At 44.9% G+C, this 27,086-nt stretch overlaps 1 protein-coding gene across 1 annotated transcript in view; it reads left to right on the plus strand.

The window, feature by feature from the left end:
- The first annotated feature begins 5,497 nt into the window (after window positions 1–5,497).
- LOC147900332 (uncharacterized) overlaps window positions 5,498–27,086 on the plus strand; it is a 51,624-nt gene continuing 30,035 nt past the window's right edge. Inside the window, exons 1-6 of the mRNA XM_087376624.1 lie at window positions 5,498–5,661; window positions 5,754–5,805; window positions 5,932–6,037; window positions 6,301–7,614; window positions 7,873–8,151; window positions 8,283–8,576. Of these exons, the coding sequence (XP_087232750.1) occupies window positions 5,589–5,661; window positions 5,754–5,805; window positions 5,932–6,037; window positions 6,301–7,614; window positions 7,873–8,151; window positions 8,283–8,576 (2,118 nt within the window). The 5' untranslated portion in view covers window positions 5,498–5,588. The remainder of the gene's footprint in view (window positions 5,662–5,753; window positions 5,806–5,931; window positions 6,038–6,300; window positions 7,615–7,872; window positions 8,152–8,282; window positions 8,577–27,086) is intronic.

Consider the following 27,086-nt stretch of genomic DNA (forward strand, 5'->3'; position numbering starts at 1 on the left):
TGAGATCTGTGTGTGAGGTAGTGACCTCAAAAGATGTGGCTCATGAGAAGAGGAGCGAGACTCATGATACAAGTGTGATGGCTAATAGCCAGTGGACTTGTGTGATGTCTTGGCAGGATAAGTTATGGGATCCTGGAGGCTTAGTAAGGATGTGGATATATGGAAGGAGCTAGTGGCTACATCAATTTGGTGTATTGTTGATTCCTTTTGATCCAAGGGGATGGTGGATTATGCATATCTGGTAGTGGAGGGTTCAAAGTTATCCTTTTGATCCAGAAGGAGAAAAGCAGAGGCATAGAGTACAAGCTTGCTTTGTTTTTGATCCAGGTGGTTTGTTGATGTTTTTCTTTAGCTACTGGACATGAATGTCACAGCAGAAGAAAAGGGGTTGCTAAAGGTGTGTGAATATTTTTGAAAACCCCAAACTCAACTTGTACATCTGTACATGAGTGATGTTCCGTATTGTGGTAAAGTCATGGGAGCACTCATTGACTCAGTGTGGGCATCATGGATGTGTGGATATATGTGGCAATCAAGCTTTAGGCTTTGATGGAAAGCAGTGTTGTTGCAGTAGGCACTCCAGAGCATGGCATCCAAAGTGTGATGGTGTTTTGTTGTGGGATGACATGTACTCTTCATGGTTGTCCCGAATCTTTTTTGTATGAGGGCATGAGCATTTTTTTGTCGTGGTTGTCTTGGAAATCCATTGTGTTAGGATGGTGTTCATCATATGTGGATGGTCAGTGGGCAATTAGGTGCTAAGTGCTTTTGGCATGCATTGGTGTGTTAAAGGATGGGATTTTGGGCATCAATGGTCTTGGTCTAAAGTTTGAAGGAAGGGTGGAAGAGTGGTGGAAAATACGGTGATGACCTGGCTATAATAAAAAAGGCATGCATGCAAATGTGGCTACATGAGGATGAAGGGAGGCTTCTAGTTGACGAGCCGGACGTAGATGGAGATGACAGCTTCCAGGAAGATTCACGACGGAGATCGTGGGCACCTGGAGGATCATCACGCAAAAAGGATGAGATTCAGGAGTGCTGGGGAGAGCTAGGTGGTTCGGTGAGCTCGCAAAGGAGCGGCGGGGCGGTGGGCAAGAAAGCTCAGACGACGAGGGGGTCGTGACTGCTCAGGCCAGGAGTCAGATAAATAGAGGGCGTCGCTACTACAAAGCAAGGTGGAGAGCATGAACGTGGCCGAGTGGAGGCTCGTAGAAGCAGGAGGACTACGAGGGGAGAGAGCTTCTGGAGAGGCGATGCGATGATATGGGCTAGGAGGATCTCAGAGCGGACTAAACAAGCTGGAGGATCGCAGAAAGAGACGGAAGCTTCATGAGCTCTGAGAACAAGGAAGATCGGTTGTGATTGGTGGGAGCTTTAGAATTCGATCGTGGGGTGTTTTGGATGAGGAAAGCGTGTGAGTCAGGTCCCTAAAGGAGCTGCGACACTGCAAGTTCTTGAGAACACAGAGAAGAAGGACTATGTAGGCATGAAAGAGAAGGGCAATGAGTTTTTGAAGAAGGGTGGCAACCCCGTATGCAGCTGGTAAGCCCCGACAGCATGTGTGCTCTATGCGCAAGGAAGAAGCCGGGAGACTGTAATCACCACATGAGGGACGGGTGATGACGGGGGTGCTACAGTGAGGGCGGAGAGGCCTTGGCCAGGCGGGTGTCGAGTGCGAGGGATGACGGGGATGGGGAGCTGCGTGAAAGGAGCTTAGCTCACCTCAATACACACATGATTCAATGGGAGCTTGTAGATGACAAGTTTTTGATAGAGAATGTGGCTTTGTATAGCTCCATGCATAGCTTATAAAGATGTAGTGCATGATTGGCAATAGCAACAAGTCGAGTGCTTGTTGAAGATTATGGAAACAGACCTTGTTGTGACGACGAGACCTTGTTGTGACGACGAGACTATGGGCAGCAGTTGGCTTAAAATACTGGGCTTCATGGAGTCCAAAGGTGCAATTCCACAATGAAGATGACATACTGTTGGTCGAAGAAGGAGCTCTTGTGATTGTCGCCATACATGATCATGGATCTCGCAAGAAGAAGACTATCTGATTGTAGTCTAAAATCTTAGGAAGGACTTGTGAAATTCTTGGTTGCTTATGTTTCTCTCAGTGTGGGTTCTCTCACAGAGTTATGGCAGGTTTTGATATAGCATGTTGAGCATGGTTGTTATGCAATCCTGAAGTTGTCAATTTCTGGAGTGTTATGTTTCATTGGTCATCTATGTGTTTCCTGATCAGTCAGTAGGAGCTTGTCGTGAGTTGTATAGACCATTTGGGTGAGGTTGTATGGCTTCCAGAAGAAATGTGGCTAGTGTATGTGTTGAATGTAGAGGAGTGGAGAGACAAGGTTGTGGAATGAATGCCTTTTGCCTTCTGATTGTGTTGTTCAGTTGTTTTAAACGCGGATGAGGGTGGCTGTGAAGGCGGATTGGGCTCTACTGCTTTTGTCCATCCAACGACTATTGTATGCACTCACATAGAGGATGTACATTGATTTAATGATGCCATATTAACATCATGATTTGCACGCTCCGACATCATATTAGTTCAAGTCGTGTCGAACGCCACCAACATTGATGGACTTCAAGATTGGATTATGGACCTAGATTTCCACGAAATTCCACATGTGGCAATTGGGGCCAAAATCATGCTAACAAAGAATATCAACTTGATGATCGGGGGGCCAATGGAGCAACAACAACTATTCAAAGACTGGAGTGCGATGAAACAACATCCATATTGCTAAGGATTCATGTCATCATCTTGTCGATAGGAGAGCACATAATCCTTAGATGCTCAAAGCACACACGAAAGGTGCTGAATGGAACATGGTACCACAAAACAACATTCCCAATCACACTCGCATATGCCATGACTGGCACAAGTCATAGGGCACAACAATACAAGGGAAGGCATTAATCGTGATACACCAGTCGTTCGGTCCAAGACTGATGTATGTGATGCTCTCTCGAATGACTAGTCATCAAGATCTTCGAATCTTGCGTAAAATCGATTGATTTTGTATCCATGTCGCACATTGCACCACCAAAATATAAAAAGGTATTTTATTTAAAACAACAATCAAGCCCACTCTTACATTTCAATTAGCAATTTTATGGGAAAAAATCAAACAAATGCAACAAAGTAAAACTCAGTTGCCGTTCCTCATTTTGCGTGCAGCAACCCAAAAAAAAAAGAGAGACCTCAGAGTAATGGCTAGTGCAAAAGAGGTAAACCTATATGCTTTTACATTTCCGGTTTGCCACATCAAAGTAAATGTGCCTCCGGTATATTCTACAAATCTGACATTGAATACTTTGTAGCTCTTCCAACAATTCAAAAGAAAGGCAATACAGAAGATAGATGAACAAGACTGCGCCTCCAAGATGCAGAAAAAAGCAACCAAGATATTCTTCAACGACTAACAAATGCGAAGAGCTAACGTAGCAGGAGTACTACCAAAAACAGAATACATCTAGGGATTCAATTCTCACGAAGAATATCATCCACTAATGACAAGAGTAACCCAAATCTTGGTAGACAAACCAAAAGGGTCCAACAACCTCGCAGATGGACTAATTAAGCACATCATAGAGAAACTCTCAAATGGAAACGAATCAGTCAACGAACAATTGACTTATTCGATGGCGCAAACGCTCCTTGATAAAATATGGCAAAGGAATATCCACCTACTGCATGACAATCCTATACTTTGCATTCAATAAAGCTCACCCAATTAGACAAAAAAGAAGCAGATAACATACTTCAACAATTCTGAGATGTATATTATGTGGAGGTAGGTCAATGGCCTGTAACTATTTGTGTGTGGACCCAAAATGACGTGCAAGGTGGACCCAAAATTCACTGAAGAACATTACAGGAAGGTAGAAACTATCTTCCCAGCACCAACAAAAATGAAAACCAAAGGTAAAGTACAATTTACATAATTGTCTACTATCTTGCTTTGAGAATATCATAAAATTACAGTAACACTTTTCTCCACTGTCCTTGCAAAGACAAACCAAAGTGCCACAAGTGAAAAGGAGACTTTGGTAATCAATTTTATCTATTGCATCACTTGTCTTGACAACGAAAAGAAATACATTGGCCAAACTACAAACACCGAAAAGCGACTACAACAATATAAGACTAACTCACCACCTAAAATGCTCAATGATGTACACAGGTATGCCCCATTTGAAAGCCACTTCAAGATGGACATACTAGCATCGACTTGAAGCAAAAATGAGGTAAATATCTTGGAGCGTAGCACATTCTACGACAAGGAACAACATCGATCTCAAGGGGTTAGAATAACATAAAAGAAAACCTAGCAAGTCTTAGGAAGTATTACTACTTAAAGCAAAGGAGACTTATTTAATTGGATTTTTTTGGTCCTCGAATCTACGCTCCATTTTCGGAGCAGCTTCCTTGCAACTATACATTTTCGTTACTCCTTTTCGAATCATGTACCAAAACATTGAGCTGATATCAACACTTTCAGCTACTTTTGACTATTATTATGATTTGCCTACATTAATCTTCAATAAATCAATGTTCATTTGAAAATTTCAGTGTTCATTTCAAGGAATCAGTATTCAGTTCTCAGTGTCATTTAACAGTGTTTGATTACCAACATGAACACTTTTGGCTATTTTTGGATCTTTCTATTATGAGTTGCATGTATTAAACTTCAATAAACTTCAAAAGAAATAAATGTTCGTTTCTACAACAGTGTCATTTAACAATAAAAGAAAAATGGGATTAAAAAAAAGAATCCAGCACAATTCGCAGTGCTTTTGATTACACCTCACTGTTTGCCTACCACGGATCTAGTTCCCTTTGAGAGACGAACCATCAATAAGGCCTCCCTCATGGGGTAGGCCAAAAAAACCAATTTCCCACAAAACCCCTCCCATATCAAAAGGCCTTAACCAGTGTTCATTGAAAACAATTTTGGTAACCATTCAACATCGAAAATTTCAAGTTTTTTAAAAAGAATTTGCAGGTCTTTTCACCAAAATATAACTAAAATGGCCTCAAAATTATAGATGCAGAAACCTTCTCTCCCAAAATTTCAAGGTTTTTTTTTTAAATTTACCAATTCACCTGACATGAAACCTTAGTTTTTGGTGAACACTAGAATTGTACCCGTGCTTTGCACGGGCATTAAATGCTCACCACATTTGTATTCCCGAACCGCCAATCTCTCTCTTTCAACTCTCCGAATCTCCAATCTCTCCGCCAACCACCATCCTCTTGCCATGTCACCAGTTTCGGTAAACTCCTCCTTAATATATATATAGATATAGATATAGATAGATAGATAGAGAGAGAGAGAAAGAGAGAGAGAGAGAGAGAGAGAGAGAGAGATGTGAGAAGGCCTTTGAATGAATTGGAGTGAATTGATGTGTGGACATTTGAAGGTATGCGCTGGCAAATAGTGAAAGAATCTTGAAATGGGCGCCCAACAGTCTTGGCGAAAAAGACGAGACTTCACTGGTCTAGGACTTGCAACTGTCACCCCATGCAAACCCTAATCTCCTCCTCCACCATAGCCTCTCCACCATGAATGCTGCAGCTTCCTGCTCATGAGCACCTGCCTCCCAATCTCTGCATCCCTTTCATCCCCATGTGGTCTCCAGGTGAGTCCCTTTTTGCCTCCCCTCCTTACTTTGCTCTTTTTGTAATCATCTCACCCGGACAATGCACCCCTCTCAGTCACTGCCTTCTTCAGGGCATTGTCAGCCAGGTACTCCAACTGAGGGCACGCAATTTCTGTCGCAAAGGTTCGTCTGCTCACCTGTTGACTCAGCTCTGGGCCTCACTCTTCATTGAAAAGTGTTCATGTTCCGTAGACTACCTGAGCTTATTTCTTCCGATGGATTTTGATTCTAAACACCATCACACGGCAGGAAAAGGTCCATAGACTTGGTACGCCAAGCGCAATTCGCAGCTTGTTCTTACCTTGGATACGACCCGTATGAAGAAAAACACAAAAACGGCCTTGCCCCACAGGTAGTTTTGAAATTATGAATCCGGAAAAATGTCTTTCCGTCGTGAGTCTTTCTAACGTTAGTTTGAATCTTCCACATTTATTCATAAAATGCGATATTTTCAAGCTTAGGATCCCGCTAGAAAGCTTAGGATTCCACATTTATTCATAGAAAGGTCCGGTGCTAGTTCATCTTTTAACAGTTTCACGTTGAGTAAGATGAGAATTGAGAAAGCTACAGTCGCTTGCCTATGGTTGACTCATGAATTTGTAAAGCTGGCCTTCACAGGTACCAATTTCTGAGCCTTCTCTCCCCGTGGAACTGCATTTGCATCATCATCACCATCACCATTACAGGGAGAATGCTGAAATTTTAAAGAGGTCCTCCCATATGCCAATCAACACGGAGTCTACCCTTGGAGTCAGCAGTATACTGTCGATCTGTGACCATATTCAATTATTGCAAGATGCATGGCAAGGTCATGGGAAATACGATGAAAGATCACCAAAAATAATCTCAAGTGGATCCTTAATGAAGAGGGATGTTACCTATGGAGGCTTTGAGGGGGGGCCTTCATCACACACTGACAAGAAAGAAAGGGCAAGGGAAAGAAACCTGCCTTGCGTAGAGCCGCAATGGAATGGGGCTCCTCCTGGAACCACTCAGCCAGTCTCAGCGAGCGATCATCAACATGTCAATGCTGCAGCTAGAATCTCCCACTGGGAGTGCAGCGTTATTCAGGAGGAGAATTTGGTGGGGACAGGACAATCAGAAAATGGTAGGACTGTTTCATTGAGTACGGAATCAATCACTGCAAACGATTTTGGCTGGGGCCCAACTTCTAAATACAGTTCTTCAAGTCATTTTACCCCAACTCGCAGTAGCTCCAAAATAGAAAGGAGCATTTCCAGTGATACAAATACACTAGGCAGCACTCAAAATCTGTTTGTGGGACCAGTAAGAAAGGTGGGATCAGCTGTTAGCAAACGAAAGAAAAGTTTTATCGATGATGATTTATGTGATGATCAGACCTGTTCAGGATCTTCTGATTTAACGTCTCAGACGTATCTGGATTTAAACTGCGGTAATCATGGTGGGCAAACAGAAAAGCCATCTGAGAGTACAAGAAAGATATTAGGTACCAGTCATATGAATACTGGACAAGCTTCCATCCGAAATGCACATCAAGGGTGTGATATTCAAGTTCCCAGAAAAGGTATGCCTATTGTTAGAATGATGTCTTTAAATCTAGGGAAAACCGTTGGATTCACAAATAACCAAGGTCCTCAACCAGGCTATGAGGAATGTAACTGCCAACAATCAGTTCCGGTTCAAATGCGTCCTTGTGATCAAAAGCAAGAGATGCTGGGATCACAAATGGAAGGTGGTTTAACAGAAAATCCAAACTATTGGTCAGATTCAGTTAATGCTGGAGTCAAGCAAGATTTTCTCAGCGAGAAGATAATAGGCCTTGATGACATAGGAAGGGGAGATAGAGACAGGCTGTGTATAACAAAAAATCTGGGAAAGGCTTCACTGAGGAAGCAGAATTGGGATGCAGCTGGACAAAGTGAACGATCTATGGCAGCTACGTCCATGAAGGTAGTAATTTACCATCAACTTGTTTTGGCATGAATAAGAAGGTAAAAACGATCCAGACATTTTGGAGATATAGAGGTAGGATAGCACTGCACTATAACAACTTTCGACTTAATTTCACATTCAGATATTCCTATACTAAAAATTGTGTGATGCCAGTGGAATGCCACCAGTGGCCACCTAATCACAGATTCTCCCTTCTTGTTTTTCTAATCTAGAGTACATGCTGGAGCATTTCTTACAAAGCCTTTTCCAATCCAGATCTCAGACAAAACTGCAAGTAATCCAATGAACAGTAGTGCTTCGGATGAATCCAGGGTGAAGGGAATGGTGCGAACAAGTGCCGATAAGGGTGTAGAGAGACTTCTAAATACAACTCCCAGAAAGGAGTATAGCATGTCAGAAAATGGCAGTTCTGTCGATGACGAGAAAACAGGACAGACTGCAAGGGTATTGAAAGCTTCATTCTCAACCAATGGAGCAAGAAAAACTGTTAACCTCCATGACAACAGATTCCAAGGTGGCAGCTCAGCACAAAAGGTTAAAATTATCTGCATTGTACAAAGTGGTGTGAAAATGAATGTCCTTTTTTGTATGAGAGCTAGATAGGTAGGTACCTATCATGTTCTTTTTGATGCAGACTCACATTTTTTTGTACATGTATATGGAAGGGGGAAGAAGAAATGAAAATTATGCACGATGTGGGAGTCCAGATACAACTGAAGGATGAGGATTCAGCAGAGTGGAGTCAAGAAAGAAAAATGAAGATGCAGACAAGTTCTAAGGATCTGTCACTGGATAAATGTTCTCAGAAAAGGTCTCATTTAGAACCAAAATCTCAAGACTTAAGTCTGGACAGGTCATGTTTTCTGGCAAATCTCGACAACTCACAACTGTCAAACAAGAAGGATTTTCTGAATCAACTCGACTGCAGCAGCATGGGAAAATTTAAGGGTTTGATCCAGGTTCAACTATGGCCTTATCGTCCTCTTTTTTTCCGTAGTTATATCCTACAATAGTGCAATTTTAGCTGTGTGCAGCAGTTTATGAGGGTCATCTTGATATTATTGGGAATGCAGATAACTAGTTTTCTTTACACTCTGCTTGAGCATGCATAAGTGATGTAAGAGTCTGTATTGGATTAAAATTTTTAGCTCCTTATGCATCTTATATGGATCAAAAAGGGAGAGAGAGAGAGAGAGAGAGAGAGAGAGAGAGAGAGAGAGAGAGAGAGTAATTATTAACATAAGCGAAAGGCCAAAAAGGCCAAGACTGAATCTGAGTACATCATGAGAAGAACCACCCTTGTACAGGAACTAGAGGTGCCTTTCACACCGGTAAATATCTAGTGTAATATGTCAGAGTATCTGTTTGAGTCATGCAGCCTAACGTAAGTGCCGTTAGTAGCTGAAGAAACTCAGGATTGCACTCTTGTTGAGCACCATCAGTTTCCTTCTATTCAGGACATGGATGTAACCCTTGCAGAGGGCAAATTACAGGATGATATGCATGCTATCTCTCAGGATAGTGCCCCTGCTCTTATTCAGATTGATCCTGCGAATGAAGCTCAAATGCAGAACCCTATTTCATCAGATGTAGCTTCTTTATCGGAAGACACGGATGTTGAGCTGGCTCCTATGCCTTTGATGCCTGTGCAAGAGTCTTCTTCTGTCAGGGATACAGAAGTACCTTTTTTATTGGAATCTTTCCATCCCATGTTACAACAAGTTTTTGATCCTTTGATTCAAAAATTTCGGATACCAGCCTATATCAAGAAGAATCATAAGGGCAAAAAACAACTTGTTTTTATTGATGGTGTGGTTTCATCACTGCATCAGTTTTTATAGAGCAACAATTTGAAGCTGGAGGATGCTGTGTTTGATTCTCCTCCAGCTTGATATGTAATATTTTACTTGGCTACCTCATGACTTTTGCTCTGAGGTTTTTTTTGTAAAACTTTTTCCTTGTACTTTTTGGTGGGTTTTTACCTCTTTTGAGGTTTCCCACACAGAAATATAAAGATTTCACTAAAAAAAATGTGTGTGTGTGTGTGAACATGAGGACTTGTGCTTATGGTCATTGGACTACTGATCATTGGGAGATTTGTAGGGAAGATAATTGGCTGTCCTTTCTCTACTGCTCTGATACTTGACTGGAAACAAGTACTTTCTAAGGTCAAATGGGCTCCTGATAATTGCTCGGGGACAAACTCAATGAGGAAAGAAAGTATTCATTGGAGTGCCATCTTTGACATTCCACTCGCTTTACAGGAACCTGTTCGGGCATACAATCTCATGAAATCGGGAATTAGATACATACATGATGTGGTAGATGATCAGGGCTATGTCTTATCTTTTCCTCGGGCCACTGCTTCCTATGCATTGGGAATGCACCATAGGTCTATATGGAAGAAAATTGCTGCCTTTTCTACCTGTTCCTCCTGTGGCTGACACAGACAGGCTTATGGATTGGCAATTGCAGCCCTCTGCTACATGCACTCGTCCTGTTCCTCTTCCTGCCTTGACCTCCATCAAAGCCTACAGGCTTCTTCAGCCTGCTCCATGGATTCAGCAATATGCTAATTCTCTGTGGCATATAAGGAAGCCCCTCTCATGGTGGTGGAAAAATCTCCAAATATTATGGAAGTGTCAAATGCCATTGAAACAAAGACTTTCTCTTTGGAGATGTATGACAGGCACATTGTCAGTGGGAGTCACACTTGTCAATCGTCGCATTGCACCATCCACATGTTTAAGATGTCAGGCTCCTTCACAGACTGTTCCTCATTTGCTTTGGCACTGCCTTGTTGGGGTAAAGGCACATTGCCACCCCTTTATTAAAGATATGACACCTATGACTGTCTTAAGACAGTCATAGGGTGAAAAACCTAATCCTAATAAAACCTATGAGTTTGTGGTGTGGCTCATCACTTCACACCCGCATCTTTAGTGTCACCCCTCTCTCTCACTCTCTCCCGGATGTTCTTCTCCCTCTTTCCTTCCCTCTCAACTGGTATCAGAGCCAGCCTCACTCCCCCCCCTCCTCTGCCTACCTCTCCCTCTACCCCCCTCGGGACTTGTGCCCTTGGCATTGCGCAAGCAGCTTGGGCTGCAGCGGGGCAGCGCGGGACAGCAACGCGGGGCAGCGAGGGCGTAGTGCGGGCAGCTGCAGCGGGGTAGCGCGGGCAGTAGCGCGGGCTGCAGCGGGTCTGCGAGCAGGGTAGGGCGGCGCGGAACAACGCCAGCAGCCTGCGTCAGGGCAGGGCGGCGCGGAACAGCGCCAGCAGCAGCTGGCTGTGTGCAGCACCGGAGCGCACCTACGCAGCCTAAGGGCCTTGAACAGGGCGGCGCGCAGACAGAGCAGGCGCACGTGTACGGACGTCCGTACCACCGTACGGAACCGTATAGGCGTCCGAACTGTACGGACGCCGCCATACGTACAGGGAGCTGCGTCAGGAACTTCTTCGTCAGGGAGCTGCATCAGGGAAGAGCATTTCGGAAAATTTTTTTTCTCTCTCTGTTCTGGGATTTCGTACCCTGCACAAGTACACAGGTACAGCAGGTACAGTGCTACCAGTACACAGGTACAGCAAGTACATCACTTTTTTCTTTGAGGAAAGAAGACAAAGAGAGAGCATTCCCGGCTGTTCAGTCCTTCAAACTGTGTTTTTTGAGGTACAGTAAGTACACTCTTGTCCCTCGTGCTTGAGGTGACTAGTACCACAGTGTGTGGTGGTTGCACAGTTATCTTGTTTCGGGAAGATAATGCCTTGATTTTGCAGAGGATTTTGTATGCTTTTGCTGAGTGCAAATCTCAGCTTTTGGGTGACATTTTCAAAGGGCTTTTGCCTGGAAGCTTATGCAGTGTATGCCTTGAGGCAGTGTGGAGCCAGGGAGCCCACATTGGTCTTGCTTCCGCAGTGTATTCAGTGACATTTCTGCAGGTCACATTTTGTGTACGACACCTTGGAAAATCTCAGTTGAGCCACGCTTGGCCAGGGCGCATCGAGTTTACTCGGTCCCTAACTGTCCATCGTTGACAGTGCTCAAAAGATTTTCTCTTCAGTGTTTGTACGTTGGGATCTGTGTTGTTATTGTGTACACAGGGCTGTTTATACATTGCATTGTCAGGTGAAAGTGCCAGGAGAGCGCTGCATTTTGTATGCTACCTCAGTGTTGAGGTGTTTTTCACTTGGTACAGGTGTCAAATCAAGGGGCTTTTGCCCAGATTTTGCTTTAGAGCACTTGGGTTACTGTTTGAGACCTTCAGATGCCTTTTATCCCCTTGGCAGAAGGGTGATTGCTTGGGATTTGTCCCATTTTCTGTTGCAGGTTTGTGACAGGCTGAAGTGTCTGGAGCTTCTTTTTCAGTGAACAAAACAGTGTATGACAAGTGGTTTATGCATATAAAATCAGTGCAATACCTCATCTGAGGTGGGAGAAGTGATCAGGACAGCAGTGTTTTGTGCTTCGTCAGCTGATGATGCACTGTTAAAGCACTTGTGGAACAGCTGCAGCATTCTGAAATTACTGTTTTATGCCTATTTGAGCACGGTACAGTGTGTCAGAAGGTACAGTAACTGGAGGGAAATTTTTTCTGTTTTGCTGCAGATTTTTTTGACAGTAAAAACAGCACTATTGTGAGTGCTCCTGGCTCTTGATAGAGCAGGTTTTTCTGAGAAATCAGAATTTTATTCAGTCTTTTTTGACTTACAGGGAGTCAGGTACTTTCCTTATCTGATATGGCATCAGGGGGAAGTGAATCATCAATTCTGAACATAAAGAAATTGGAAGGGGCACACAATTATGCATTATGGGCAGAACAGTGTTTGAATGTACTTCTGCTTAAGAAGATTTCTAAGCCCATAAGGGTGAAGGGTGTCAAGCCATCTGGGATGTCAGATGATGAGTGGGAGGAGCTAGACTTGTCCGCGAGGGCTGCTATCATGCTTACTCTCAGTGATTCTCTTGTGTATAATGTTCAGGCTGAAAAGACCTCTTATGGCGTATGGCAGAGGCTAGCAGAGTTGTATGCCCAAAAGAGTTCAGCCAGTAAGGTGTACTGGTTGAAGAAGCTGGTTGATCTTTGCATGAAGGAAGGTGCAGCTATGACCTCACACTTGAGTGAGTTCAATGCCATCTTTACACAGCTGATTGCACAGGGGTTGAACCTTGATGAGGAGTTCAAGGCTACTTTCTTGTTGTGTACCCTCCCTGAGAGTTGGGACACTTTCAAGACCACCCTGTCTAATTCAAATGTCACTCTTATATATGCTGATGTAGAGAGCTCTCTCCTCATGGAGGAGATGAGCAGGAAAAATAATGCGGGCAGCAAGTCTTCAAATGCTTTGCAGGTACAGGAAAGAGGTAGGACTCAGCAGAAGGGGAGATCTGCTAGTAAGTCCAAATCCCGCAGTCAGTCCCGTGGCAAAAAGGATATTGAATGCTTTTATTGTGGCAAGAAGGGACATGTGAAGTCTAAGTGCTTCAAGTTTATACGGGATCAAAAAGCCAAGAAGGCTGAGGCAAAGGATGCAGGCAGTGGAAGCAAAGGCAAAGGCAAGGCCAAGGTAGATGACTTGGATGCAGTGAATGTTGCAGCAGAGGACAGTGACAGTGACAGACATGATGTTTTATGCTCTTCTGCTGTAATTGCACATACTTTGGTTATTGATGGCCATGACATGCACACCTGGCTCTTGGATTCAGGTGCTTCTTTTCATGTTACTCCTCATAGGGAGTGGTTTACTTCCTACACAAGCACTCATGGAGTTGTTCACCTTGGGAACAACTATGCATGTCAGATTGCAGGGATTGGCAGTATACAGATAGTATTCCCTGATGGACGCATATTTATGCTTGATGGTGTTCGTCATGTGCCGCAAATCAAGAAAAATCTGATTAGCACTGGCTTGTTAGATGATAGTGGTTACCACACCACATTTGGGGATTCCAAATGGGTGATTACTAATGGCCAGGTTGTAGTGGCTGAGGGTTTTAAGAGTGATACCTTGTACCCTCTTTATGTTTCCAGTGTAGGTAATCATGTTGTTGCCATAACCGAGCTGCCAAAGGTTTCATTGTGGCATAGCCGGTTGGGACACATGTCCGTTAAAGGAATGCAAGAACTGTCACGTTTGGGTTATCTGCCGTCTCTTTCATTTTCAGATTTGCCTACTTGTGATCATTGCATATTTGGCAAGCATTCTATGACTCCTCATAAGAGGAGAACTCCCCAAAATAGAGCACCGCTTGATCTAGTGCACACTGATTTGTGTGAGATGCCACAGTTATCACTAGGGGGTGCAAAGTATTTCATTACTTTTATTGATGATGCCACACGCAAAGTGTGGGTCTATTTCTTGAAGCATAAGAGCGATGCCTTAGATGCTTTCAAGAAGTTTGTCGCTCAGGTTGAGAATCGGACAGGTCGCAGGCTGAAATGCCTCAGATCCGATAATGGGGGTGAGTATGTGTCACATGCTTTTGTGCAGTTTTGCGAAGCTAAGGGCATCAAACAGGAACTCACAGCCCCTCATAATGCATCTCAAAATGGTGTAAGTGAGCGGATGAATCGAACTATTCAGGAGAAGGTTCGATGTATGTTGTCTTATGCTGCATTGCCCCATGGCTTTTGGGCAGAAGCCGTGCAAACAGCAGTTCACATAATTAACAGGTCGCCGAACAAGGCTTTGGAGTTGAAAGTGCCAGAGGAGATGTGGTCTGGCAAGCCACCTTCATATAAGCACTTACATGTGTTTGGTTGCGAGTGCTTTGCTCATATACGCAAAGAACTGCGCACCAAACTGGAGCCAAAGTCTTCCAGATGCATCTTTATGGGTTATGGTGACGAAGGTGAAATGGGGTACAGGTTATGGGATCCCGTTAAACGGAAGATTATACGCAGCAATGATGTCATCTTTAAAGAGGATAGTGTACACAAAGAACCCGTGCAACCTGTGGAATACAGGAGGGTTGTTTATGATGATGTCGGACAGCAAAGAATGCCCATTAATATGCAGCAGCAGGCTGCTGCAGATAACCCTGTTCAAGAGGGTATACAGGCTGAAAATCAGCCAGATAATTTTGCCAATGATGCACCACTGGATATGCCAGCAAATGGGGCTGTAGAACAGCCAGATATGGTGGTACAGCCACCCGTCATGCATGACGAACAGGCTAGACAGCAGCCTAATCCGGAACATTTTGTTAGGAGGAGCACCCGTGTACAACGGCCTCCTGACAGGTTTGTTCCAGGAGCCAACAATGTGGCTGATTTTATTATGCTGACAGATTGTGGTGAGCCTTCCAGCTTCAAGGAAGCTATGGGAAGAACTGAGAAAAGGAAGTGGGAGAAAGCCATGCAGTCAGAAATGGACTCCCTACTTCAAAATGATACATGGGACTTGGTGCAGCTACCTGCAGGCAGAAAGGTTTTGCCATGCAAGTGGGTTTACAAAGTCAAAGTGGATTCAAATGCTTTACCAAGGTATAAGGCCAGATTGGTTGCCAAGGGATTTAAGCAGGAGAAGGGCATGATTTTGATGAGATCTTTTCCCCTGTAGTCAAGATGACTACTTTGAGAGCAGTGTTAGCTCTTGTTGCTCATGAGGACATGGATTTATGTCAAATGGATGTGAAGACTGCTTTTCTTCACGGAGATCTCCATGATGAGATCTATATGAGTCAGCCAGAGGGATATGCTGTTAAAGGGAAAGAGCAGCTTGTGTGTAAGCTCAAGAGGAGCTTGTATGGACTCAAGCAGGCACCAAGAGAATGGTACAAGAAGTTTGATGCCTTCATGCAGTCCCAAGGGTATCATAGGTGTGAGACCGATCATTGCTTGTACACCAAACGGGCAAAGGATGGCAGTTTGATGCTACTCATTCTATATGTGGATGACATGCTGATTGCCAGTAAATCTCAGCAAGAGATTAGTACTTTGAAGAAACAACTGCACAAGTCTTTTGACATGAAAGACTTGGGTGATGCAAATCATATTCTTGGCATGCGGATTACTCGTGACAGGTCCAAGGGACTTTTGTTTCTGTCACAGAAAGAGTACATTGACAAAGTACTGCAGAGGTTTAAAATGGAGGGGGGGAAGTCTATTAGTACCCCGTTGCCTCCACATTTAAAACTCAGCAGTAAGGACAGCCCCAGATCAGATGATGATAAGGCTGAAATGGCCAAGGTTCCGTATGCATCTGCAGTTGGTTCTTTGATGTATGCCATGGTTGCCACTCGTCCGGATATTGCTTTTGCGGTGGGAGTCATCAGCAGGTATATGGCAAATCCAGGCAAGCGGCACTGGGAAGCAGTGAAAGGTGTCTTGAGGTATCTCAAGGGTACCAAAGACTTGTGCATATGCTATGGTAGGCAGGATGCATTGGTGCATGGTTTTACAGATTCAGACTATGCAGGGAATGCAGATAACCGGAAGTCTACTACCGGTTATATTTTCACATTTGCAGGAGGTGCTATATCATGGGTGTCTCGGTTGCAGAAATGTGTTGCACTGTCAACTACTGAAGCTGAATATGTTGCAGCCACTGAGGCTTGCAAGGAAGCAATATGGCTTACTCGGCTGGTGGGAGATTTGGGCATTACAGGAGATATGCCAGTTTTGCATTGTGATAGTCAGAGTGCTATCATGTTAGCAAAGAATCCGGTCTTTCATCAAAAGACCAAGCACGTAGATGTGAAATATCATTTCATCAGGGAGGTACTGGAAGACAAGCGACTTGAGCTTGTGAAGGTGCATATTGATGATAATCCTGCAGATTTGCTCACTAAGAGCTTGCCTACAGAGTGGTTTGCACATTGCCGCCACATCATGGGATTAGGATGAGACCATTCTTATTTTATGGTCTTGTATACAGTAACTGTATATTGCTGTAATTTTTTATTTTCTCCCCTTTAGGCACATTGGCCTTTAGGTGGGAGGTTGTTGGGGTAAAGGCACATTGCCACCCCTTTATTAAAGATATGACACCTATGACTGTCTTAAGATAGTCATAGGGTGAAAAACCTAATCCTAATAAAACCTATGAGTTTGTGGTGTGGCTCATCACTTCACACCCGCATCTTTAGTGTCACCCCTCTCTCTCACTCTCTCCCGGATGTTCTTCTCCCTCTTTCCTTCCCTCTCATGCTTGTGTTCTAGGAACCTCCTCGGGAGAATTTCATATCATCTTCGGCTCCGTTTCCCGAGTCACAGATTTGGGAAACATTTCTGGCTCTTTGGCAGATTTATGAGGTCTTTGTCTCAATACTCACTATTTCTCTCTTGGGTGAGATATTGGGCTCTTTCGACAATCTGGAGTGAGCATAATTTGGCATACTTGGGTCGGCAGATTCACAAGTCATATGAATCTTTCGGAGCCTCATTGCAGCAATCCTTATATGATGCCTGCCATGAGGGTGATATGGATGCTTCTTGCATAGAGCTTTTCTTTTTATGTTTCTGATCTTTGGGATACTCTCCATTTCGGGGACCTCCCATCATGTAAATTTATGAGCACATAAATATACTGCACTGCACTGGATATTACAAAAAAAAGTGTGTGTGTGTGTGTGTGTGTGAGAGAGAGAGAGAGAGAGAGAGAGAGAGATGATATGGTATGATTGTATTAAACTCCACGTGAGACCCTTTAGATCTAAACTCCGTGTGGGACCCTTTAGATCGATGGGGATGTCAATCACTATTAACTAATAGTGATTACTGTAATTAAGACATGTGGCATCCATATTCGTATAGGGAGATGAGGGCTTTGGAAAGCTATGCTTGTGAAAAAAATGAACGTAACTATTGAAGCAAGCCTTACTAGAGGTTGGCTATTTGATAGGAAGCTTGTGGTGGTAGCAGATAATTCGTATCATTTGGTATCAGAGTCCATAAGGTTTCGTTTCCTTCTCATGAGTGACGATCCAAGCTGGAATCTTCTTGGTGTGTAATCAAACTGCAAGTCTCGTGTGCCACGGGAGAGTACGTCGCTTTGCTTCTACACTATAGTCGTTTTCAGCAGGTCGAGGCTTTCTACAAGCCCTTCAAAAAGGGTGAATATATCGACCTCAAACTGACCAGCGGCGCAGGCATCAACGCCCTCAATTTGGAGGCGCTTTTGAGTGGATTTCGGTATATCGAAGTGACATGGTGTCGAATTGAGGCAATCAAGGACCTAGACACAGAAGTTTGGATGAGGGAGCTTTCTATTTCTTTATGCCTTGGAGTTGTTTGAGTTTTGAAATTTTATTGTGGGTTTGGTTATCTCCCATTGCTAAAGATTGCAGATATTTCCCAAGTATAGGGAAAGCGTATTTGTTTCAGTTGTGAGTATTTGGAGATATGCTTGTATAGCGGGGTTGTGGAAAGTTTTTATGTACAGTTGTAAATACAATTTTCGAGTTTGTATCATTTGGATAGTGGGTGAAAAAAAATTGACTTAAATGAAAGTTGAAGAAGAAGCTTCTAGGGTGGATCCCGTAGAATCGGGAGTCCGGCCGACCCTGCAGGTGTCGCGCCTAGCACGCCATACACTGTTTGGTAGAATTGCATTATTGGACGATGCCTTGTAACATATTTTAGCTCAACAGCTTCAAGCAAATGTAGGGCAATCTGAGCTTAGAAAAATAGTTCATAGTATGTGTACTAGACCATATCATGAAGAGAAAGGTAAAGCTCCAATGGAGCCTGAAACCAGTGTTCATATGGTCGAGCCTAGGAGGGCTAAGGTGCCTAATATTGCCAATTATAGGCCAGATAAGTATTTTGGTTGGATGTCTGACCGTAGTTCCGATATCATAGAGACTTGGTTGCACAAATGGGATGAGGCTTTCGCCATTTGTGAAATCAGGAATGATATGAAGAAAATCCGCGAGGCCACCTACATGTTTTATGAGGCAGCGGATAGATGGTGGATAAAATAGTAGAAAGATGGAGTGGCATCCACTACTTGGGAGGAGTTTAAAGAAGAATTTAGAAAACACTTCTTACCTCCTGACAAAGCATCCCAAACTTGGGATCAGTATAGAAACTTCGTTAGAGAAATTTGTCAGTAGCGGCATACACTGATAAGTTCAGAGAAAGTGTAATGAAAATTTATGAGCCTCTACCTTAGTTGGTGCAGGTAAAAGATTTTATCTTTGGACTGAATGATCGGATCAAGATGGAAGTTCGAGCTAAGTATGTGAACACACTAGATGAAGCAATTGCCATAGCCTTGAACTATGAGGATGCCAAAGGAAACAGACCAAGTGGGTTTGTACAAGTAGGGATTCGACTACCCGAAGAAAACTGGGTTCAAGAAGAAGTGGGTTAGCAAAGGGAGTGCCTCACAGCCTAGTGGTCAAGCCAAGCAGGCGAAGCCAATTGAGACTCCTTCTAAACCAAGTACCACCATTGGAGTGAAAAGAAAAGTAACACCAATGGCAACTCGGGCTTGGTCGAAGTCTTCTTTGAACCCAAAGCAAAGAGAAAAAATGAGGAGAGAAGGCTTGTGTTTTGGATGCCTTCAGCCTCATGGTGGAAAGATTTTGTCCATGAAACAAGGATCGTCGGATGGCTGAGATGGTGATCTCAGAATGTGACGTGGAAATGGAGGAAAGCCCCAGAGTAGAACAAATGCAGATTCAGCTAGCGGGATCTTCTGAAAGGTTAGTACATGTTCTGTTATATGTGTCTGTTGCTAAGCTAGTAAACAATGCACTTGATAATATCCTATCAAATCCCACAGCAACGGAGTATACCGCCTTTAACGATATGAAGTTAATTAAGATGAAGGGGCAAGTAGCCAATTATGATGTCAATATGTTGTTTAACTCAGCGTCAACACACAATGTAATTAACTCCAAGCTTGTAAAGAGGCTGAAATTAAAGACTAGCCCATGTGACTATGCATATACAGTCAGGATGCCAGACGGAAGTTGAACTGAAGTATGGGACCAAAGGGTTACCCAGTTGGAACTTTGAATTCAGGACTATGTAGAGAATCTTGATTTCGAAATAACAAAGCTTGCTCACACAGATATAGCCCTAGGTAAGGCTTGGCATTCTAGGAAGAATCCAACTATAGATTGGAAAAAGCACATTTATCAGTTCAAGATGAATGATGTGCTGTATATTTTACGAGGTGAAAAAGATATACCTCAAGGACCGTTGGTTTCCATAATGGAAGTTCGAAAAATTCAAGAAGAGTTTTTGTTTCTTTGTACAGCATCGGTAGAGCCGATTGATGGTCCTTCGGCTAGAATTAATGTTACCCAAGATGGGGAGATGGCCAAGTTGGCTGATCTTATGTGGGCTTCATGTAAATGGTCAAAGGAATTAGTGTCAAGGTCTTCGGTGAGGGCGAAATGGCATAGACTTAGACGAATCGAAGGTTGAGGACCTAGGTGCACCTAAATGTGTAAATTGCCAAGGGGCAAATGGATTTAATGTTATCCCAAGAGTGGGGTAAAAAGGGTGCATGGTAGGGGCTTCTAATTAAGACATGTGGCATCCAGATTCATCTAGGGGGATGAGGGCTTTGGAAAGCTACGCTTGTGAAAAAAATGAACGTAACTGTTGAAGCAGGCTTTACCAGAGGTTGGTTGGGTGGATAGATAGTGTGCCTATGCCCATGATTTGACAAGAAGCGTGTGGTGGTAGCAGATAAGTCGTATCATGGGCATATTGGCTCCTTGTAGGGTCTTCATTAATCCATATGGAGTGCCCCTTAAGGTGATGCTTGTGGCTCAGCATTTTTAGGCTGGATTGATTTTTCTCAAACTTTATGAGTATTTTATCCTTGGCCTTCCTTCTTTCCTGCCTACCCAAAAGGCTGCTTGCCCTTTATTGGCTGAAATGTGCATTGTTTTCTGAAAAACATGGGTGAGGACTTTCTCCATGTCCTCATCCTCACTCTCACCTATTCCCACAATCTGGATATTAAGTGCTTTTCCTTTTGTTCTTGCTGCTCTTTCATTGTAATAGCTATCACATTCACTTTGCTCTTTACTATAGTGTTAATGATATCATGCTTTTGTCACCCTTGTGGACTTTGCATTTGATTCTTCTCTCTCTGCACAAGTTGGCCCAACAAATGCTATTTCATTCTTTGTTCCATGCTTTGGCGTTGCCTGTCTCTATGTTCTTCTCCATTTTGAGCATTTTGTGGTTCATCTCCTGTATTTCGTCTTTCATTAGCATTCTGCAACTGTGCCATTGGATCGTATATCTTTGATGATCTATAGAAACTAGGATAGGGTTGTTAGAAATGACCCAACAGAGGGTACACGCAGCGGAAGACTTATAGTAATGCCCAGAAGCTCACACAGTGTGTGGTGTGGGTGTGGAATCACAAACTTCTTTACTACTGCCATGACTATCTCCCCTTTCCTGTCCACCATGTCCTCCGGCTTCGACTCCACTCCCGTGGTCAGCTTCCACAACTTCCGAGCCACTAAATGACTCCGGATCTTCACTTTCCAGATCGGGTAATTAGTCCCGTCCAGTTTCCCAGACTCTTCAAAGTAAGGGATAGTGAAAGAGAGAAAACTGGGGGAGGAGGAAGGGAAAGCAGGGGCTGAAGAGGCTGTGGCAGTCGACATCTTTGCTGTTTATACCACACAGCAAAGTCAACCAAACTTAATTTCAGTATACCAGAATTCTGAACGCACCTGACTGAACCTGAGTCACCCTCCTTCTCGCAAGGGCACAATCCTCCAATCATGGAAGTCGATTCCCAAGAGCTTCTGAATCAGGGTCGTCCTTCAGCAAGGTCCCTGCCTTCAAGCTCCCACACCAGTGAGCCTCCTACTTGGGCTCTGATACCATGTTAGAAATGACCCAACAGAGGGTACACGCAGCGGAAGACTTATAGTAATGCCCAAGAGCTCACACAGTGTGCGGTATGGGTGTGGAATCACAAACTTCTTTACTTGTGTGCATTCGATAGATGTGTAGACTCATCGATAGACAATGAACCAGCCAGATATAGAAGACACCAAAACTTAAATATTTCCGTCCAAAACTATGGACACAATACAAAAGAGATAGATCGAGAGTCCCACCAATGGTGTGGTCCTCTGATCTAACCACAAGGTCCTCCTCCTATCTGCCGGCTATTTCTAGACTCGAGCCCGCGTGCTCCTCCACCTCGAGCGTAAGTAGACTTTCCGTCCAAAGATCTCAGCACCTTGCTGCCCTAGTAGACAGCCTAGGCTCAGCCCCAAGTGAGCTCAGTCTGCAGCAACTCTGGCCCTGCTTTGCCTCCTGGATGTAGGCCCAAAGATCAGGCTTCTGCTGCTCCTGCTGCTCCTCTGTTTGCTGACTTGCTGGATGAGAAATGAGGCCACAAGCCTCTCCCTTTATAGGCCCCAAGGGCCCCTTGACCTAACCGACCAGCCAGCCCTAAATGGGCTGACTGGCTGGTCTGTTTGGGCCGACCAGTCTGCCCCAAAACAGCCCTTTAAGGGCTCAGAAAACTAGAGCCCTTTGGCCCATACTTCTAGGGCTTTTGACCCTCCAATCAAGGCAAGGGCCCAGCCTATATAAGGCATGCCACTGCCCACTGGCAGCCCCATTTGCTGCTCTACCAGGCCCCATGCAGCCCCGTACACCTGCGCTCCTGACCTGCCATGTCAGCACCTGTTTACCCTGTTCTCCTGATCTGCCACGTGTGCGCGTCAGCTCTGTTCTATTCCGTATTGTTGCTGATGTCATCCGTGGTCTCTTCTCTTGGGTCCCTACTGCTGTCCTCTGCTCCGCCTTATGCTCCTGCAGATCAGCCAGGTACCCGCCTCTCTTCTTTTGGGGCACATCCTGCCCTAGGTCTCCCTCCCCCACGCTCTCCTCATTTGGGCGCTTACAGATGGGGAGGTGACCTTTCCAACACCCCCTCTCACCGACACATCTTGGCCCAATGCCAACACGTCGATGACGATGCTCCAGTAACTCCCTGGTTGTAGTTCTCTGGAACTCTTCGATGTCGAAATCTTTTCCTAGCTTTTCATCCAGTGGCTCCTGCTCCACCAGGTCTGGTTCCACTTCCGCACACCATCCTGGTACATAGGTCCATCTCTGGTAGCACCTCCTGGCACCACCTCCTTCAATCACGTTCCCGCCTTCGAACTCAAGCAATCCAGCCATCACGATCTTCTAGTTGTCCCCCTCATAATGAGTGAACAAGCTGGAGTCTTCCAGGCACCATGCTCTGAGGGTTTGTTTCAACCCGTCCTTTGGCAAGGTCTGCAACCAATGAATATTTCCAGATAACCTGGACCATGAACTCTCATTGAGCTCTCAAGCAGGTACTCTTCTGGCTTTATACTCTTTGTTCATCACCTTCTAGCAATCTACGTCCGATATTTGAAGAAGCACCAATACTTCCCCTTCTGCCTTCGAAGAAGGCCAATTCCTTCCAATCTTGTATCACCTAAGACAAATGAAGACCAGAGTCTCTCCACAGCATGCTATAAAGGCTTAAAAGCAAAATATCAAATACATACCAGACTGTTGTACTGCCTGAATGTTTGCCTTGAAAGCAAACTCCCATTGAGGCACCCACCAAGCGCCTGTGTAATCCTGTACTGTCCCCTTCTGAACTCCAGCATCCATCTGACCATGAGACCCCAGGGCCTTCCATGGAATCCACCCTCGTGTTCGTGTCAATAGCCACACACCTGGAAGGTACCAAGCGCTCCATGCTGTCCTTCACCTTCACAAAGGCATCTGACTCCTCGTCGACCCACATCTCTATGTCAAACATCCTCACTGTGATTTCTGGATCAATACATCTGACCTTGGTAACACTCAGTAATGTCAACAGGAACAACTCTTTGATTACCACATTTGCTTTGGCCTCTCCCTCTGAATCTGACTCCTGCTTCCTTTTAGAAGTCCCCTCGTCGTCAGAGTCATCTTTCTTGGACTTGCCACTGTTAGGCTTGCCCTTTCCTTTGCCAGCGGAATCCTTCGCCAGCATCGCCTTGTCATCTTTCTCCTCGTTGTAGAGCTTCTCCCGAGCTTCCTCCTGTAGCAGTAATGGACCCAACTCCTCAAACGTCAGCAGTTTGATCCTCTGTCCTGCTGTCACAGCCGTAACAAAGCTCTTGAAACTCCGAGGTAGCCTCCTAAGGACCATCAAGGCCAAATGGGATGAGTCTGTCTTTTGACCAATTGCTGCCAGTTGATCCCTCACCACCTTGACCTTCATCAAATGGCTATGTACCGTATCTCCTTCTTCCATATTAAGATTGTAGAGTTGATGCTAAAGAAGCACAATCCAGGAGTTGTTGTCCATCTCGTACAGATCCTTCAAGGTGGCCCACGCCTCTACTGACGTCTCGGCAGCTGGATATGTGGAAGAACAGACTCCGCTGTAGTCCCTATGATTATTGCCAGGGCATGAGCATCTCTGTCTTCCCAAGCTTCGAGCTCCTCTCTGTCTATTGCCATGACTATCTCCCCTTTCCTGTCCACCATGTCCGCCGGCTTCGACTCCACTCTCGTGGTCAGCTTCCACAACTTCCGAGCCACTAAATGACTCCGGATCTTCACTTTCCAGATCGGGTAATTAGTCCCGTCCAGTTTCCCAGACTCTCCAAAGTAAGGGATAGTGAAAGAGAGAAAACTGGGGGAGGAGGAAGGGAAAGCAGGGGCTGAAGAGGCTGTGGCGGTCGACATCTCTGCTGTTTATACCACACAGCAAAGTCAACCAAACTTAATTTCAGTAGACCAGAATTCTAAACGCACCTGACTGAACCTAAGTCACCCTCCTTCTTGCAAGGGCACAATCCTCCAGTTGTGGAAGTCGATTCCCAAGAGCTTCTGAATCAGGGTCGTCCTTCAGCAAGGTCCCTGCCTTTAGGCTCCCACACCAGTGAGCCTCCTACTTGGGCTCTGATACCATGTTAGAAATGACCCAACAGAGGGTACACGCAGCGGAAGACTTATAGTAATGCTCAGGAGCTCACATAGTGTGCAGTGTGGGTGTGGAATCACAAACTTCTTTACTTGTGTGCATTCGATAGATGTGCAGACTCATCAATAGACAATGAACTAGCCAGATATAGAAGACACCAAAACTTATATATTTCCGTCCAAAACTATGGACACAATACAAAAGAGATAGATCCAAAGTCCCACCAATGGTGTGGTCCTCTGATCTAACCACAAGGTCCTTCTCCTATCTGTCGGCTATCTCTAGACCCGAGCCCGCGTGCTCCACCTCGAGCGTAAATAGACTTTCCGTCCAAAGATCTCAACACCTTGCTGCCCTAGTAGACAGCCTAGGCTCAGCCCCAGTTCAGTCTGCAGCAACTCTGGCCCTGCTTTGCCTCCTGGATGTAGGCCCAAAGATCAGGCTTCTGCTGCTCCTGCTGCTCCTCTGTTTGCTGACTTGCTGGATGAGAAATGAGGCCACAAGCCTCTCCTTTTATAGGCCCCAAGGGCCCCTTGAACTAACCGACCAGCCAGCCCTAAATGGGTCGACTGACTGGTCTGTTTGGGCCGACCAGTCTGCCCCAAAACAGCCCTTTAAAGGCTCACAAAACTAGGGCCCTTTGGCCCATACTTCTAGGGCTTTTGGCCCTCCAATCAAGGCAGGGGCCCAGCCTATATAAGGCATGCCACTGCCCACTGGCAGCCCCATTTGCTGCTCTACCAGGCCCCATGCAGCCCCGTACACCTGCGCTCCTGACCTGCCATGTCAGCGCCTGTTTACCCTGTTCTCCTGATCTGCCATGTGTGCGCCTCAGCTCTGTACTATTCTGTACTGTTGCTGACATCATCCGTGGTCTCTTCTCTTGGTTCCCTACTGCTGTCCTCTGCTCCGCCTTATGCTCCTGCAGATCAGCCAGGTACCCGCCTCTCTTCTTTTGGGGCACATCCTGCCCTAGGTCTCCCTCCCCCGCGCTCTGCTCATTTGGGGGCTTACAGATGGGGAGGTGACCTTTTCAACAAGGGTGACATCATAGTTACAGGAATTCTCTTAGGGATAGTTATCATTTTCTGCTTGTTTGCAACTCAAATATCAGTGTGTCTTGCTTTTGAGATTCTTACTTTTTTCTTTAAGCAAATCTGTCCCAAACTTAGCAATGGAATATGTGTTTTAGACCCAACGTTTTAGCATCCTCCATATGTTCTACCTGCATTATTATACGATTCTGCCTTTTGTATCCGACCTAGCAGTAAATCGGCTGTTGTACTAACACTGATGCATTTGGACCTGTTTTTTCCTATTTTTGGAGCCAATGGTAAGCTCCACGTGTTCTCCGAGATGCTGATTCTGATTTGAGCTGCTCCAAGATGATTTTGTGGCTTTTCTTGGTGCAGGTACGGGTCGCGATAGTTCCTGTGTGCCTTTAGAGTAGCTCCTGTGGCCTGGGGCAGGCAGGATGGCAGTCGTGAAGCAAAGCACTGCGTGAGAGCAGCAATGGCAGTCTTTGCACTCCTTTAGGGCAGCCCTGGGGTAGTGCACTGCCTTTAAGCAGCAATTTGCTATGTTAGAGAACTGCTTTAGAGCAATGTTGGAGTGACTGTGACAAAGTCATGTCCCATGAGGTGGCTAGGAGCAGCCTGCATGCTAGAATCAGCCCCATGATACATCGGCACAGTCCACAGAGAGAGAAAGAAAGAAAAGAAAGAAAGAAAGAAAGAAAGAAAGAAAGATATATTACCTCGCGGAACTATGGGACCTTATTGTAAGGCTTTGAAAGACCAAAGGGTCTATGCGATTAAAAGAAACCTGATACAAACAAATTGAAACATTGGAGCCTCTACTCGGGCATCATCACCCACAATAAGTACAACATGATCATATCAAATCAAATCATATAAGATATAATACATTAGAGAAATCTTGATCTGTGGCCAGAGTAGAAGCTCAAAGGGAGTTTCGCGGTGAGTGAGGCCGTGATGATAGGAAACTTGTGATAGAGTGTTGATAGTGGCCCATGTGTACGACCTCCTAGCAATCGCTCTATGCGTGAAGAGAGTGAGAGAGATTATTGAAATTCTTTGGAAGACCAAAGGGTCTATGAGACTAAAAGAAAATAATACAATGAACTGAGAGGTGGAGCCGCTAAGCAGGCATCAACACCCATGATGAATACAAAAGAAAACCCACGATCATGATCATAATGGCACCAATACATAGAGAGAGAATTCTCCAAGCTCATGGAGAGGATGGGAGCTGCTAGTGGAGGCTTCAACCCTAAGAGGGGGTCATTGATGTGCGAGGATGCTGTGATAGTATAAAACTTGTAATGGAGCGTTGTCAGCTGTCGTCGACACGCATGGTCCGTTGTGGTCTCCTCACTATGGCCCTGCGGCGACGAAACTGTCACTCCTGTAGATTGTGTCTCCAGTCTAGTGAACATGGAGGGAAGGTCCCCTAATGCGATTTGTTCCTCAGTTCGCTGGGAAGTCTAGCGTATCTCTAGCTCGGGTCCAAATAGTTGCCATCTTCGTGAGTCCTGCTGATCGGTGCATCG

Source organism: Dipteris shenzhenensis, chromosome 7 (assembly GCF_047967505.1).
Source record: "Dipteris shenzhenensis isolate YYH24624 ecotype China chromosome 7, Dip_SZ_1.0, whole genome shotgun sequence".
Taxonomy (NCBI): domain Eukaryota; kingdom Viridiplantae; phylum Streptophyta; class Polypodiopsida; order Gleicheniales; family Dipteridaceae; genus Dipteris; species Dipteris shenzhenensis.